The 17592-nt window shown below is 32.8% G+C and overlaps 1 protein-coding gene across 1 annotated transcript in view; it reads right to left on the minus strand.

Moving 5' to 3' along the window:
- The window catches only part of LOC148284109 (sterile alpha motif domain-containing protein 5-like), a 100510-nt gene extending 86797 nt beyond the window's left edge, over positions 1 to 13713 (minus strand). The window contains exon 1 of the mRNA XM_088242665.1: positions 13195 to 13713. Coding sequence (XP_088098791.1) covers positions 13195 to 13608 — 414 coding nt within the window. The 5' untranslated portion in view covers positions 13609 to 13713. The remainder of the gene's footprint in view (positions 1 to 13194) is intronic.
- Between the last annotated feature and the right edge of the window lie 3879 nt (positions 13714 to 17592).

Genomic DNA, 17592 nt, shown 5'->3' on the forward strand with positions numbered 1-17592 from the left:
GGCCATTTTCCCCTAGAGGTAAGCAAAGAGGATGGACCGCAAAATACGTCTATCCTAACATTCATTTCTAGCATCTTTCGCATTCATACATCTTGTCATATAAACTCTTCAGTTCTGTCTGCTTTTGATATGACCAGACTTAAGATTAAGGTTCATTTATTTATTTATACATCAACGGTTCAAAGAACCTTCGACAAAAAAATGATTTACAGAAATAATCACAGCAGAGAACAATAATTATGTATTACATAATATGAAAATAAATAGAATAATAAAAAACTTAACAATTTAGTGAACATAAAATGTGATAGAAAAAAGAAACATAACATCTCTCAATAAAATATAACAATTAACATGATAAATTCTTATGTTCTAAATATAAATACATATAACAAAGTAAAGTTGAGAATAATTTTGAATACAAATAAAGTGGTTAGAATGAAACTCGGATATACTAAAAAAGAAGAAAATTTATACAGTATTACTACTTTATAAATAATACGTCTCTTAGAGCAATAAGAAAACTTAAATAATCTAAATAACATTTTTATTTTATCAGTTGGTTGGAAGAAGTTCCTATTGGCTAATAAATCTGCTAATGTTCAATTTATATTTTGTCCAACACGTTAAAATAAATAAAACAAAAAAACACGTATTCAAGGAAACAAAGATAAAAGAAATAATATATTTAAAAATAAATCCATTAATTAAAAAAATTAAAAAAACAAGTGAGATTACATTTAATTCATTAACAGAATTTGTATTAAAAATATCGAATATTTTTTCTTATTGATTTCCATACCATTGTATCATGCCGAAGTTTCTTTGGTCGTCTCCGTTCTACGTTTACATTTATTTTCGCCGTATACGTGTTTTACCATTCTTTCGTCATCCATTCGTTCTACGTGACCAAACCATCTTAGTGACCCTATCTTAATCTTATCTAGGTATCCACCTATTCAATTTGAGTTTTCATATTATTGAGGGAACAAAAAATACATATGATAATTGAGCACATTGCAGGTGAAGTGAACTAAGAGATATTTGAATGGTAAAGTAAACTGATTTCTTTTATTACATTTCTGTAATCAGTATAAGAAAAAACATTTTTTCACGTTTACGTCCATGTTAACAAAATTTTTAAAAACAGTTTAGTGAAATAAAATGACAAAAAATCGCGGAGTGCACTTTGAATGCAAACAGTTGACCATATTGTCGGTTGGTTTACTTCACGTGCAATGGGCGCAGCTGTGTACCTGGCTGAGAAGTATTCCAAGTGAGTTTAGATAGTTTTTTATTGAAATATACATTTAAACATTGATGAAGGTACATTGTTCTTATGAAAAATAGCTACGCTGTCCATTTTACTTCAAACTACTTAATTATTTCCCAAATGGAGCGCCAAGCTAATTTAGTTTACAACTGTAATTTGAGAGAGGTGCTTGAAGGACAGACGAAAGAATATACAATATATTCGTATAAGACCATGTTTTGATCTTCATCCATAAATGCCCAATGCAATTGGAATAACTAGTTTATACTTCAGACTTTAAACTTTAAGATGAGTCTGCTTCAATCGACATACTCTTCAAAGCGATGGTCTAATGGACGAATGATCCCCACGATCTCCGCTTCAGAGAAGCTACAAATAATTCAAAGTAAATCAAACACGAGGAAAGAAATATGTTTGGATTCTCGGTCGTTGATTACTGCATGAAGGATTATGAAATACCTTTCGACAAATTATCACGGAACTCATCCGCTGGCCCTGTCAAGACCGGACAGCTGAAAACCAGTTCTGAACAATTCTGTAGCATCCTACTTCGGTCTTTATCACTTTTTTTATGTTAGGCAATCCAAGGGAGCGCGATTTATAGATACTGTTCAGATTGTAAACAAATACGGGGTAAGTGTTGCCATATAATGTGTCATTGAAATATTTTAGGGGGATTTAATATGTAGAGCACGTTAAAGGGAGATTAATGCGATTTGCAAACTATTCAGACAAATAAATGTAGGCTCTTGTTAGTCAGATGAATCAACGGAGAATAGGAAACGATACCGGAGAGCAATAAAAATAAATACGTGTGCACTCAAATCAATAAAATTACCAACGCATATAATCGGCAATTGGGGAGTGATATCTCTCGACCGGGAAACATATTTATTCATTTTTATTTCATCGAATACTCGTTCATTTAATAAATAGTCACATTTACAATTGACAAACGCCCATGTTCTCACTATTACTTGGAGTTAAATTTATTATGTTGTTTTCAGTTTTAAGGTTAATATGGTGGATTTCTTAGTATGCAACTAAAACGCATCTTTATTAAGTGACTTTGACATAAAAACTTCTTTTATTTTGAAACACCACTAAAGATTCTTAAAAGTGAAGTTGAATTGATTCTATTTACTTATGAAAAACACAAATTTATATTGTCATATAATAATAATCTTATACTACAAATTGCTATAATGTTAAAATAAAATAAAAAAAACATGTGATAGTAACATGTGATTGTGGGGTTCAAACTGTCAGTAGGATCGCAGTGAGTCACATCTTGCTGGAGGATGTGATTCTATAAAATGCTGCGAATGCCAGTTGCATTATATCGGCAACACTACTGACTTGTCCAACTCGTTAGCGTCCACGTCGCGAACACTGGGCAATGGGATCACAGCAGATAACGAGAGGATGAAAGGCGAGTTTTTGGCGCCTCAAAACCAAAACCAACCAGCAAGGGAAGGTTATCCTGACAGAAAATCCACCAGAGAAAGCAATGGGAAACCACTATGGTCATCTTTTCCCAGGAATCACTACGGCGAGTATATCAATAAGCAGTCATTCTGGCTGCGAAATGTAAAATTAGCGCTGGACAGATACATATGCTTTCGCTGTAGTGATCGCCAACTTCGGGGAGACCCGGCAAGGCGCTAGAAGAAAAAGAAGATAGTAAAAAAATGACTTCCTTAGTCAGGCACTATTTGACAGTTTAAGTAGGTAGGTACGTGTCAACTCTATATATTTTTTGATGTAAAAAATATTGAATTTATTTTATATTTTTTGATATTTTTTTTATTTTAATTTTTACTAAAATAAAAAAAACAAAACACATCGCATTTGGTTTGGAAATATAGTGCTCTATGCACCACTGAGTGCGGAAACTGGAATGATGATCATTATTATTATTCCTCTTTCTCTTATTGGGCAAATCGCAGCGTATCTTGATCGTTTTTGTTACATGAAAGTAAGATGATCAGTCTTACGCTTAGCTGCCAGTCCACGCACTATGAAATATTCCATGGAAAAACACATTTTAAAATGAATATTTCATGTCAACTATGTCGGGAATCTAACACGAGACATCTTGCATGACACACGCGCTAAACACTACACCAGGTGGCGGGCAATGATGAGCGAATTATAATGTTAAAAAACACTTAATACATAAACACACACACTCACAATACACACATAAACATAATTGATTTATGATACAGCTAATTCATTTATCTAACTGAATTAGAAAGAGAAAATAAATTTTCTCGTTGCTAAAACGGCGCAAATGTCTAGAAATACAAATTTAGGTAAACCACATACTAAACGTTATGTAGGTTCATCTAAAGTTCTACAATTCACTTACTAGTTAAAAGATATTGTACCTGAGTAGAAGACTGCTGTAACTCAAAATTTATCGATTTCATAAATACCTTAGAAGTTATACCATTTTTTTTTACTTTTCTTATATTTTTTTTTTCATTATGTATTTTTATATATTCTACATTTTAAAAAAATTATTACAGTTTCATTTAATCTTGATGTACCTACAACAAATACACAAAAGAATACTGAAAAACCTATCACCTTTTATATGTATAGTGAAACTGGAACTTTTGCTCTCCTGTAAAAACAGTAATTTTGAGTAACAACAGTCTTCTACTCAGTGTGCGATATACAAAACATACACGCGCTTAAAAAACACTTTAAAAAAAATGTTCTTACAGCTCATGTGACGAGTGATATGTGATGTTATTTTATCGACTTTTATTAGTGCAATAATATATTATATCCCCGCATACCAGCACTTTTGCTGATTGGGAATATTTTGTACAAATATAATATGTAATGATCCATTATCAAAGATCTTTTCGCTGAGTTAAAGATATTTAATATAAGACAATTGTTTGTTAGGTGCCTACTACTTAAATTTTATGATAAATTAAGAACCCAACAAAATATAAACACTCGTTCAGCAACACAAATTAACTGTATTGTCCCATTTGTATCAACCGCCTTTGGTGAAAAGCAATATAATGAAATTGCCCCAAAAATATTTAATAATTTATTGCCAAATATGAAAGACTCAAAATGTAAAACAAATTTTAAAATAAAAATATCTGCTCATATAAATAGTGTAGCGAGAGATTTTTTTGAAAAATATATGTAAATCAAAACACGTAGTACTTTATATAATTGGTACACACATTATTTATATGTTTATATATTTCATTGCTTTATATTGTTGTTTTATTATATATTCTACTATATTATTTATGTTTAAGTAATATGTATTCTTGGTTGTAATATATATACTTTATATTTGTATAATAACGATTTTTTCTTACATTTGATTAGCTGGGCATTTATAATTAAGTTGTTTTAGTTTTTTTCTTTTTTATGTAATTGTTTTATTAGTTTAGGACTACTTATGCTCTAAAGATAAAAAATCTCTATCTTAGAACAGGCTGAGCCATGTCAGATGGAGACTATCATAAACAGAGAATACTCCATTTTCATTTTACATTTATTAGTTTTAAATAGATTCCCTGTTATTAAGTGTGTATACCAATTTTTTGCAATAAATTTATAAAATTTCATGTAATACGTTATTTAGTGTGTAAAGTAAAACGATGTATTTTGTCATAAATAAATAAAATAGGTATTAATTAACATATTCTTAAACATTATCTGCAAACCAGTTTTCAGGATTATTGCCCATGTTATTTGTAGTATTTTTAAGAGTATAGGTCCGAATAAACATATGGGTATAAGCGTGTATTTTTTGCTGACTTGGTTATATCGTTTGGGTAAGAAACATTACACCAATCTTTGTTATGGTAACCAAGGTCAGTTCGGATTTCGTGGAATAGCTGGTGGACGATTTTTGTTTATTTAATCTGTTTGATGGAAGTACGCACGCCTAAGAGTAAGGGATGCGGTGGAATATGCGCTTAATTACACCAAACTCAAAAAATGTGAATTTCATTCATTCGCACCTGCCTGTAAAGTTATCGAGGATGTAACGCATCACTAGTTAATGGGTTCATAATTGGTCCACCAGCCGACGATAATCGAGCCAGGCCGTTGTTTCGTCCACCCGATTACCTGGCCACATTAAATCAACAGGAAAAAACGCCTGGATCGTGGGATATTTATGACGTTCGATATGTGAAAGCTCCCAAATTATAAGCTAGAAATTACTGCTATTTCGAAATCATTTTAATTTGATGAAATTAAATTATTGTTCATTGCTGTTTCACGGGAAAGCATTAAGTTGTTACTTATTTAAAAACAATTTACTTCCTTTGTTGTTTTAGGTTATCACTTATATGCAAGTATTTATTCGTTACAGCGTTTTTTTACAAAAAAATATAAACAATATATTATATAAGTCCCCATAAACCGTTTTTCAAGGAATGTGTCATCGGGTGCTTAAATGAAAGTTCAGTACTTTATAATAAAAGCTTTAGTAATCTAATTCAAATGCAAAAAATGCATTGTATACGTTATATTAAAAAGTAACACAATAGTAGGTAAATTTCAGTAAAAAAGGCAATATATTGCCTATAGGTAGGTATCTAATAATAATGTAAAAAAATACAGATTTAAAGACATGTCTTCTATGATAACCACCTTGGCTTAAGCAGCAAAAATAATTTTTGACTTATTTATTTTTCATATAAAGATACATATTACAAAAAAATGATATCGTGTCTCTTACTCTTACGAGGCCAAAAGCCCTGTGTTCAGTTGGGATACAACAGAATGAAAAGTTGATATTGTGAAAGAACACTACAAATAAAATTATTGCATACGCTAAATAGTATATAAATGTATGCAATGTCTCGCAGCGACGAATAAATTCGTGGGTAATTGCCTTCTGTGCATTTATTCTCTAACGGACATTCACCGTGATAAAACGTGATGCTTTGCAGAAATATCTTATTTCGTGTTATGAAAAAATACTTTAATTTTAACTGCAACTGTCAAAATTGGAAGGAATATATAGTTTAAGTCGTTACTTTAATGGAATTTATTAAATATAAATGTAGATAATTAATTAATTACTTTTTCTCAATTATAAAGCACATAAAAAAAATAACACTGACAGTGAAGTGTCGTAGCTATGGCACCGAGTTACACAGAAATAAGAACGAAGAAGATATGCATACATATTATCTTTCGCACAAAAATATTTAATCTATATCGTGTGATATTTTGATATTTACTTCGAATTTTTTAGGGCAACGCAATATTTGCTATATATGAGATGCAGTTGGTAAGACTAGAACAAACCTATATATTTGTTATAATATGTCAGTGTACTGCAAATATTAACTTTATGGAGCATCAGTTATGTGGGTCTTTTACCGTCAATATTTCACAGCTATCTACACTTTTTACGTTAAACGTGAATTGTGGCATCTCCACCAGATTCGTGATTCTCAATGCTGGTAAACTCTTCACAATGTCTCAGTGACTAAGCTCTTAATTCAATCTCCACACTTTGTTCGTTAGCTCGTACCAAGCATTCCCGAGGAATCCGACTAATGAGGCTTAATTTAAATCCGTTCGGATGGGATCGGTTTTGTTTGGTAGGCCGAGGGTTCTAGCTGCTAATCAGACATCTCATCTAGTTCCCAATCGTCGTGGAACCGTTTTCTCTTAATGCATTCGGCTCTGAGCAGAGATCCAATCAGGAGATTATTTTTGTCGTACGCAATACCCGAATGATGCGAGACTAATCGATAATCACACTATTGGGTTACTAGTTACTACATAGTAACCAGTGTGCTTAAGGTTGCCGGCCAATTTACTCATCAAAGTAATTAAGATTTGTTTAATATTCAATATACAGCGCACACATTCAATTACAAAGCAAGTATTGATTTTTCAGGTCTGAGATATTAAAAATTCTATCTAAGATAATATTTCAAAACTAATTGCGAATGACGGATGAATAATTTAAGCATTTAAACATAAAAATACTCATATTTAAATTTATTTCAACAGAGAGGGAAAACATTTTTGAGAAGGGAATATGGAAGTCTAGGCATTTACAGGGCTTATGACCTGTCATTGGCTGCAAAAAAATATTCACCAAAATTAGTGAGGTAATTTTTTCTCAAAAATGTTTTCCCTCTCTGTTGAAATAAATTTAAATATGAACAACTTCCTAGGGAGGAAATCCAGCCAGTCTGCAAGCATTTGGACATAATCAAACATTGATAAAAATACTCGTTTATAATTTAAACAATGTTTTGATAATGTCCAAATGGTTGCAGACAGGCTGGATTTCATCCAAAGGGAGTAAATTAGATCTAAATTTGTTGCAACAGAGAGGGACATTTTATAAAGGTTTCAGCTCTTTTACTTCACAAAAATCAACAGATGTAAAAGTTAAGGAAATGTGGATATTTAAACATACGCAGAATGGTGAATATTACACAGTGTGTAAAATGGCTACTTAAGCCAGCCCATGACAGGCCATAAGCTCTGTAAATGCCCAGACTTTCATATTTCCTTTTTTTATGTTTTCCCTCTCTGTTGCAACAAATTTAGATCTAAAAAAGGAAAGCATTGCTTTAAGCAATACGTCAACCAAAGTACCTAATTATTATTCTTGAAGATTGAAATTAACAGAAAAAATGAATATTGGGAAATAACATCTCATTAAAATATTCATATATATTTAGCAAAAAAACACTGATTTTCGGAATGACGGTAAATGAGCTAATTAGTTCGATAAATAATTAGAAGTCCAAGTGGTTAAATTTATAACTTGCATGAAAATATAAATTATTGCTTATTACCTAAATAATATAAGACCCCTAAGATATTATGCGTTTTGCGGTTCCTTACCGTAGTATATGGGACTCGTTGCACATTATTCATTCAGCGTGTATCAATTAAATTTGAATATCAAATCCTTTTTTAGAATAAGGTTTTGAAATGTACCATAATTTAAAAATTACAATTGTAACATTTCTTGACTAAAATATTCACGAAAAGGTTTCGAAAGTAGGTACCTATGAACATTTTTTAAATAATTTTTTTTTTTTTTAATAATCAATCCTTTTACCAAGCTCATTTCTGTACCCCTTTCAATATAATTAAAAGTTTTTTCAATATTTTATACTTACGCACCCACACACACGCACCCTCTCCCTCATTCATTCACACATACACACATTCACATGAATACATACGTCACACACATACAATTACGTAAACTCTTTTCTTATATACTATTTATTATTAGATTTACAGTGGACTTTTTAAATTGGCTCTAGTATTGTTAATATATTTCTACTTATTTTTTTATGTAATAGTTGTAAAAATCCCAAAAAAAATAATTTAGATACACAATTTCAATTGTTATTTTTATTTTAAAAATACGTTTAATTAATAAAAAATAGAAAAAAGAGTCAGACCTATGTTAGATATGATAAATAAAATTGATTAAAAAAATACATATTTCGCTTATATACTTAGTACGTATTGAGCAGGTATAGTGTTTTTCTGTATTAAAAAAAAAAACAATTGTATAATTATTACCTCATACAGATATTATTTGTTTTGTGATAATGTTTTTACCATGTACGTAAATGCAAAATATTTGATAGTGTTGATTGGATTATTAGCATTTGACTAATATTAGATTGTCATAAATTACAATGAAAATTCACAATATTGATTTTAATGTGCCACCTTACACGACTGTTTCTTTGTCGAGGCATAAAAATAAAATAACAAAGAGCTTATTTAAATACTACAAACAAACGTGAAAAACCATTATTTAATTATATTCTTCCGAAAATATCAAAATGTTTGAACGCATTTGAACAAATTTTACTCGTTCTATTTTGCTAGTCAAATTTTTTCCATAGCACGAACTTATGTTAACATAAGTGAATAAACAGTGTTCTTATTGTCTTTGATATTGTACCTTCGAGACCCGCAATCCATCATTGTTTTCTGGTACAAAAACACACCAATCAATCAATGTTCACTAACTTTATTACGAAGGAACATAATCTAAACTGACTGCCTTCTTTTGAACGAAAACAAATTATTTTGTAACAACTAAACAAAGATGGTTAAAAAAAACTGTGCGCTAAAAAACTCACCAGGAATATGTTTACATTATGTTTTAGTAGCTACATAAAAATCATATTTAAAAATCTTATTTTTAACAGTTGACACAAATTAATACGGAGCAGGTTGGTGTTATTTCAACCGCGAACAAACATACTTGAGCATTTTGTAAAGCGCTCTTGATTAGGTATTAATGAAATGGCGCCATATTAGTTTTCCGTAATAGAAATAATAATGATAAAAACTGACGTATCCTTTGAGAATAGAATAATCGTATCTGTAGTTTAAAGCAGAGGTTCCTTAACTTTTTTGTGTCGTAGACCCCTTGCCATGTTTTTCGGTTTTTGGTAGACTCCCTACTTACCTGATATTGATTTTTCATAACTTTCTAACTGTAGTGAAGTTTAGTGTTAAAAACTTAAAGTTAAAACAAATGTTAAGTTTTGTACATTAATTAATTTAATTTTAATTAAAACTACTCAAAATAAAATTTTGTATCTGTTATATAAAATAAACGTAACATAAAATAAACTAAGCAATAAGTAAATCTTTTTAGTGGGAAGGATGAACCTGATGCTTTAATAATAAATTATCAACATTTGGCGTCAATTTTGTCAGGTTTAATCTTAAATCTCCTCGGCCAATGATGTCCAGTCTGTTTTTTTTTTGTAAGGAGATTGGTAACAGCGCTGAACCACCTTTCCACCAGGTACGACGATGGAAAGGAAATTAAAAATTTTAAGTTAAAGTAACGGGTATGTTTTTTTGCAGCCAGAAGTACTATCAGTGTATGTTGAGATGCACTATCGTGGACCCCCATTTTCATTTCATGGACCCCCAATTTTTTTTTCGTTGACGTAGACCCCTTGCAGGTTGTCATATTTACCAGATATAGACTACTTTGGGAATCACTGGTTTAAAGAATAAACCGCGGTAGTCACTTTAAACGAAATATTAGGGAAACAAGAATTTGTGATTGTGCGATTTCCTAAACATGACATCTTTCGAACCAAATAAGATCATTTCAATCAATAAAGAACTTTTAATGTCAAATAATGATTATTTTGATAATAAAAGTACATATTACAATGGCGTATCTGGGACAACTGATGTTTTTTGCACTAAAACAAAGTGAACCTCAGATATTTTTCGACATAAAAAATTATTTTTATGACGAAAGTGGACATCGGTGTTCTATTAACGTGTATAATATCTTATTGCAATATTTTCTGCATTTTTAACTTCAAAACTACAAAAAGTGGACACCCGTGTTTTATCCACTAAAATTCAGTTAATTATTATAAAATACAAAACACAATACACAATCGATAACTTTACAAAAGAAATAGGCTCTCGTGATTAGGAGAAAAATGGACATCGCGTGTAATTGAAATTTTTAAACTCTTGATTTATAAATGAAATAAATAAATAGGATAGGAAGAAAGAAAATAAACGTATCATAATAGCAGCATAACACAATTAGACCAAATAAAAATAAAAATGTTTATGGCTCCAATAAAACTAACTGTCGAAGATTACCTACCGCGGAATTGCCCTTAAACGAAAGAGACAAAATTGAATAAAATCGCATGACACCAATATATAAATCATCGATTGTTTAGATATAACCGTGTGATTGTATCTAGGAAACGTCCCAAATAATAGATAAATTTCCGGCCCCTCGTATTTATCGAGTTCGGTTACTGCAGGACGCGACTGTCAATGCTCAAGTTATATCAAAAGGTATTTTGGGCCTATAAAATCAACCGGAACATTTTTAGCGACTTGCGACCAACCAACGCGCAAAAAGCGCTCGTGCAAAACACGGAACCCATAAAAAAAAAAATAATAATAACAACACTAAGCGAAAGGAACGTTAGATAACAAAAAAAGCATGGGCACAACGTATTTTGAGATTGTCCAAAGTTTTGTAGACATATTAGTTATTAAGATCAATATATTACAAAAGAGATGTAGAACATTTTAGAGAAAGGAATACGGAAGCCAATGCATTTACAGGGCTAATAACCTGTCATCGGCTGGTGGTCACTTTTCACACTGAGTAAAATACACCATTTTGCTTATGTAAATAACCATATTTCTGATATTCTGAAAAATAAATAACTAAAAAAATATTAGTTGATTAAACCGGTCCATGGAGTATAGAATTTAATAATATTTTAAGGCGTTGTCTAGTATGCAGGCAAAACGATTCAGTATGAATCTCACCCGCATAAAAGTTTCAGCTATTTGGCTTCACAAAAATCAACAACTTAAAGAATTTAAAAAATATAGATTGACGGAATATTAACAGAATATACAAAAATCTAGGCATTTACAGAGCTTACGATCTGTCATTGGCTGGTTTAAGTGGCCACATTACTCACGGTGTAACATTTACCATTCTGCAGATTTGAGCTCATTAACTTCACAAAGATCAACAGATAGAAGAATCAGGACTATGGATGTTCAAACATATTTATTTTTTTAAACACTTTATATACATACACAGTTTACATATATATGCATAAGGGCGGGCATATTGCTTTTCTTGATATTTTATTTAATTAATTTCAAAGAATCCCTAAATTTGTAGTACAACTTTCTCAAAAAAATATACGTTGGTAATTTATTCCTACCTACGCAAACCGTTCAATTTAAGAAAAGCAGTGGTATATGAACATATTGTGGGTATATTATAACATTTTATTTTAAAACAAAACATTAATGTACAAATAGATTTTTTAAAGAAATAAAAATTGACTAACTATCTACACGTATAACGGTAGAATGTTGAATGTAACGCAGTGTACCAATTAGCCACTTAAATCAGCCGAAGACATAAGCCCTGAAAATGCCTAGACTTTCATATTCCCTTCTCTAAAATGTTCATTATCTGTTGTGAAATGTTAATATTTATATCATATGGATTAATAAATAATTACGTTTATTGTTCAACTGTTATTTAACGTTTTTATCCAAAGAATGCGAGCAATTTGTTAGAACCGGCGAAGTTTCAAAACCGTCGGTTCGGATTTGTATCTCGTGCTAAACGGAAATTGAAAATTAATCATCCAAAGGTGTCACCAAATTATATATATATTTCATTATTTAATTAAAGTTTTTTCATTTGTAAATGAAGCCAAACGAAATATCAATAATGATCATAGGTATAGGTAAAGAAATTTGACGCACCCCCGATGTACACTGTGGTATGTCTAAATTACCAAATTCTGTGTGTGTTTTACTTAAAATATGAGAACAATACTGTAGGATCATAATTAGAGCAGTGTTTTTCTTGATATTTATTTATTAATTTATTTCAAAGAATCCCTAAGTATGTGTTCTCCTAAGAAAAGTAGAAAAAGTGGTCAAACTGCTGCATTCATAACACAAAACAGCAAATTTAGACGAAAGGCAATGCGTATCTGGAAATGCGATAAATTAACAATTTTGCTGATAAAATTAATATTCTTTTACGCGTTTCTATTAGTTGACTTAATGTTTATTATCATTAAAATGGTTAAATTGTATTTATTTCCCTTGTAATTGTACCGAAATGTGTTTTAAAGAAATGTCTAGATTTTGATATTTGATTCGTATTGAAGCCGGCGTCCGAACAATTTCACACAAAGATTACGTTTTAATAATAAGAACCGTGTGGAAACACTACGTAACCTAAAAAAATCGATGTCATTTGTTCTCTCGGAGCGGAACTGTTAAGTTTTTTATTTTAGTTTACGAAGTTAAGTCAACGACAGCGTCTGTCATCAGACCAGATGATTGCAAAGACAGTAAAGAAGCGCACTCACCGGTGTCGAGTATGGCTGGAGGCTTAGGCGAATCCCATCCTGGGCGAGACGCTCCCGCAGCAGAACACGCAGCTGTACCCTAGGAATCTTCACCAGCTCGGCCTTTCCTTCCTCGTACTCGTCTCTATACCTCGCCGCCTCTTCGGGGGGCTCTTTGGCCCAGTCTTGAGCGGCCGCGGCTTCCTCCAACGTGAAGTAAACAGAAGCCGCCCCCTCCTCGCGCAAGGTCCTCACAGACCCCAGCAGGCGCTGGCGATGCGCTGGATTCAGCACCCCGATGGCGTCGAGATCGGGTTCCCCGACCTGCTTGCAGATCTCCAAATCGTCGTAACCGTTGTCTATAAAACTCTCCGCGTACTGACCGAGATGCAACGACCGCAGCCACTCCACCACGATGTTGCTGTTTGAAGGCATCGCAGAAACTTTGTAACTAACTCACTGAATTTTGAATTTACGCACTTGCGCGCGACGAGTTGTCGCGGCGAACGCGAGCTCCCGCGCGACGGTCGGAACAACACTGACCGAACCCGTTTCTCCCCGGTTTCCCCTCCCGCCCCCCGTCCGGCGGAGCCTGCGCGCTGCGCTGACAACTTTTTGTTGAAAACTCTTTTTTCAGCGCGAATACCTTTGATAATTTTTATCGTTGTCATTAACTTCGTCAAGGTCAGCTCGCTTTGAATAAAATCGTGATTTTTCAAATAATTGTCCTGGAATTATAATGTCCCTACCTGGGCGCTTTCGTAATAGGCCTTATCGTGGAATCTAAGGTCAAAAGTTATCTCTAAAACTCACATGTGTTCGAAAGGTTGAGCTTTTCTGAATCTGTTTTTGGCATTTTCGGGTTGTGCACTGACTTTAAACAATTAATAAGCCAAGTTTTTTTCAAATTATTTTCTGATATCTGTTTTGAAAAGCTGTAAAAGTAAATAAGGCAATCCTGTACTAATATTATAAATAAGGAAGTGTGTTTTTTCTGTTTATTTGTGTTTCCATCACGCCGCAACCGAGCGACCGGTGATTTTGCATTGGGATAGCCGGAGAGGTGAGAAGTGGAATAGGTTACTTTTTATCTCGAACAAAATAACACTCCCCCGGGAAAATTGTACGTGGAAAAATGAATTATTATTTCACTTCGTAACGGAGTGACCGATTGAGATGTGTTTTTGCTTAGAGATAGCCAGTGACTCTTCATTCCGAAAAAACATCTCATTCCCTCAGGCAAATTGTTTGTAATAGAATACTTCATAGTCCCTGTACTGGCGCCTGCATTGAAAGACTAATTATCTCACTTTCATGTTACAATTGAAAACTACACCCATTACAAACAAAGCATTATTTACAAATAATTCCAAATTTATAGTTTTCTGCATAAAATCTATTCAATTCAATAAAAAAAAGCACAAGTACTTGTGCACGGCTACTCCGCATTAATTTGCTTGTAAAAAAAAAAACGTAGTTAAATTAAAAGTTCTTTAAACCCTGTCACATCCGAAACCACGATGATTAGTATGGACAAAAAAACACATTTAAAAAAACATTTAGAAGAAAAAAAATAAAAAATAAAACATTAAAAAAAACAAATGGTTGCTTACTTCTGCGGGGGAGAAGTGAGGGAAGCGCGGCGTAGTATTGGATCCCCCCTCCTTCTTCTCGTTTCTCACATGCAAAAGTAAGCAACCATATCCTTTTTTTGACATTTCATTTTTTTAAATTTTATTCATTCTAAAAACAAAATTTCATGTGCCAATATGTCTTCTTGCTCATACTGATCATCGTGGTTTCGGATGTGACAGGGTTTAATGAACACCCTATATATGAAAAAGAAATAATTTTCTATAACCTCTGTCTTTTAAAAAATCTTACTAACAGATTAACACGGAACAAGCCAAAATCAGTTAGTTTATTTAAAAACAAGAGAACATATTATTAAAATAGATACGCTGCGGTTGGTGCACCAATTCAGTGCTCTATGCACCATTATGTATCGAAAGGTAACGATCATAATGGTGCTAATATTTTTTTGTGTTGAAATAAAAACTGCCATAAAAAAAAACATTTCTCATAAAAATGGATGGCCGCCGTGGCGTAGCAGTTAAGACGCTTGACTCATACACCAAAGGTTCCGGCTTCGATTCCCGGTGAAGACACAAAATTAAATGTGATTTTTCTCGATCCTGAGTGTTCTGTGATGTAATTTACCACCGAAATAACGAAATATTACATGATACGATTACCGATAAAAATATATGAAATGAATTAATAATAATTAATCGTATTTTCAAAATCAATATGGATATTGTAGAGAAATGTTTTCTCCATAAATGTAAAAAAGAAATTCAATAAAAATATGTTAGTAGAAAAACGCGACGCGTTTGGCTTTGGTTGTTGTGACGTCAAGATTCATGAAATTGTTCTACATAAATTTCAATGGCTGGAACAAATAAACATGAATCGTGACGTATGAGATGCGTGGCCAACGGAACCCCCGTTTTTGCGGGAATTGATAATTACAAATTTAAAGGTATTTTTTTTGCTACTAATAATTAACAAATTACAACAGGGATGGAGAATACCTTAACTAAGGGAATATGGAAGTCTAGGCATTTACAGGGCTTATGACCTGTCATTGGCTGGTTTAAGTGGCCACTTTACACACTGTGCAACATTTACCATTTTGCCCATATTTGAACATCCATATTTCTTCAATTCTTCCATTTGTTGATTTTAGTGAAGTTTAAGAGCTGAAACCAAAAATTTTTTTTTTTTTACTGAACAGTATTTCATATACCTTTATTACTTTTAAAATGTTTTAAAAAAGTGACATTTCCCTATTGGGCCTCCTGGCCTGTTATGGTGCAAAAAAGAGCTATGATACTTTGAAGTCTTCTTTTGAGATTGCCGATATCAGTGGAAATAATTCTTCGAGGTCAGTTACGCTAGGGTTTAGAGTGCTCGTAACCGTACAAGTCGGACCAATCCTGCAAACAGTATACGAGTATACGTAGCCGGATCGAGGGGAAGAGCAAACAGCAAACAGAATGGAGCGGCGCAATCACGAATCACGTACTTGCTTAAAACTAACGAAGATAAGTTGACGCGGGCTCTCATACTGAAATCGGGAGTCCCCCAAGTTACCCCGCTCTACCCTCTACTAGGGTCTACCCTCCACCACCTCGCACGTCTGTTACAGAACGTGTATGAGCTAGTCTTGTGCTAAAAGGCAAAAGGTAACACGGGGCTTCTTAGATAGGTAAATTGGAGGGTAGTTTAAGTAGTATAAAACAACAATGTTTTTTTTTTTTTTTTTTTTGTAGTTGCAAATTATTTGTACCTTGCTTTTGTTATGTGCAAGGTTTTATCGAATACATTTATCTTTAAATTATATTCCGTTGACTTCAAAATTTTTCACCGTAGACTTACAATAATAAAAATAAAGCAGAATCAGAATAAACAGAATAATTCTAGAAATATTACATTAACAAATAATAAAAAATAAAAAAAAAGTAAAAGTTGGACACAAAAAAAAACAAAAGGAGCTAGATACCACCATTGAATAACTTAGCCTGCTTGATCGTCCCTGTAATGAATCGAACGGTCTCTCTTCGTGTATCATTACAGTTCAGGAGCTCAGCTAGGTTATTAGTCGCAGCAATCCGAGTGTTTATTTTGCATTCAAGCTCCCACCTCGGCCTATCAAACATTGGACAGTATACAAGAAGATGTTCCACAGTCTGCTCAGTGATGCCATCACATGGACAGCAACTATCGTCTCGCAGCCCAAAGCGATGCAGATATTCCCTCATGCATCCATGTCCCGAGAGAGCCTGAGTTAATTCATATGTAGGCGTTTCATGCTTCAAAAAACAACAATGTTTGATTATGTCCAAATGCTTGCAGACTGGCTGGATTTCCTCCCTAGGGAGTTGTTCATATTTAAATTTATTACAACAGAGAGGGAAAACATTTTTGAGAATGGAATATGGAAGTCTAAGCATTTACTGGGCTTATGACCTGTCACAGATGGAAGATGGAAGAGTTGAGGAAATGTGGATGTTCAAACATGAGCAGAATGGTGAATGTTACACAGTGTGTAAAGTGGCCACTTAAACCAGCCAATGATAGGTCATAAGCCCTGTAAATGCCTAGACTTCCATATTCCCTTATCAAAAATGTTTTCCCTCTCTGTTTTTAAATAAATTTAAGTATAAAACAAACCCACCACTCGCAACGTCTTGTGCAATAACATAAAGTTATTCAATCAAATGCAAACTTTTTACTGTCCATCTAGGGTACCTTTTGTATACGGTACCGAAAGTCCACGCCATTTTTTACCCAGAAACATTTGTAAATGACAATAACTCCAAATGGGATAAAATCTAGTACCTTTCTACAAATATT

The sequence above is a fragment of the Micrasema longulum genome, unplaced genomic scaffold (genome assembly GCF_059751315.1).
Source record: "Micrasema longulum isolate JH-2025_06_02 unplaced genomic scaffold, ASM5975131v1 h1tg000153l, whole genome shotgun sequence".
NCBI lineage: Eukaryota > Metazoa > Arthropoda > Insecta > Trichoptera > Brachycentridae > Micrasema > Micrasema longulum.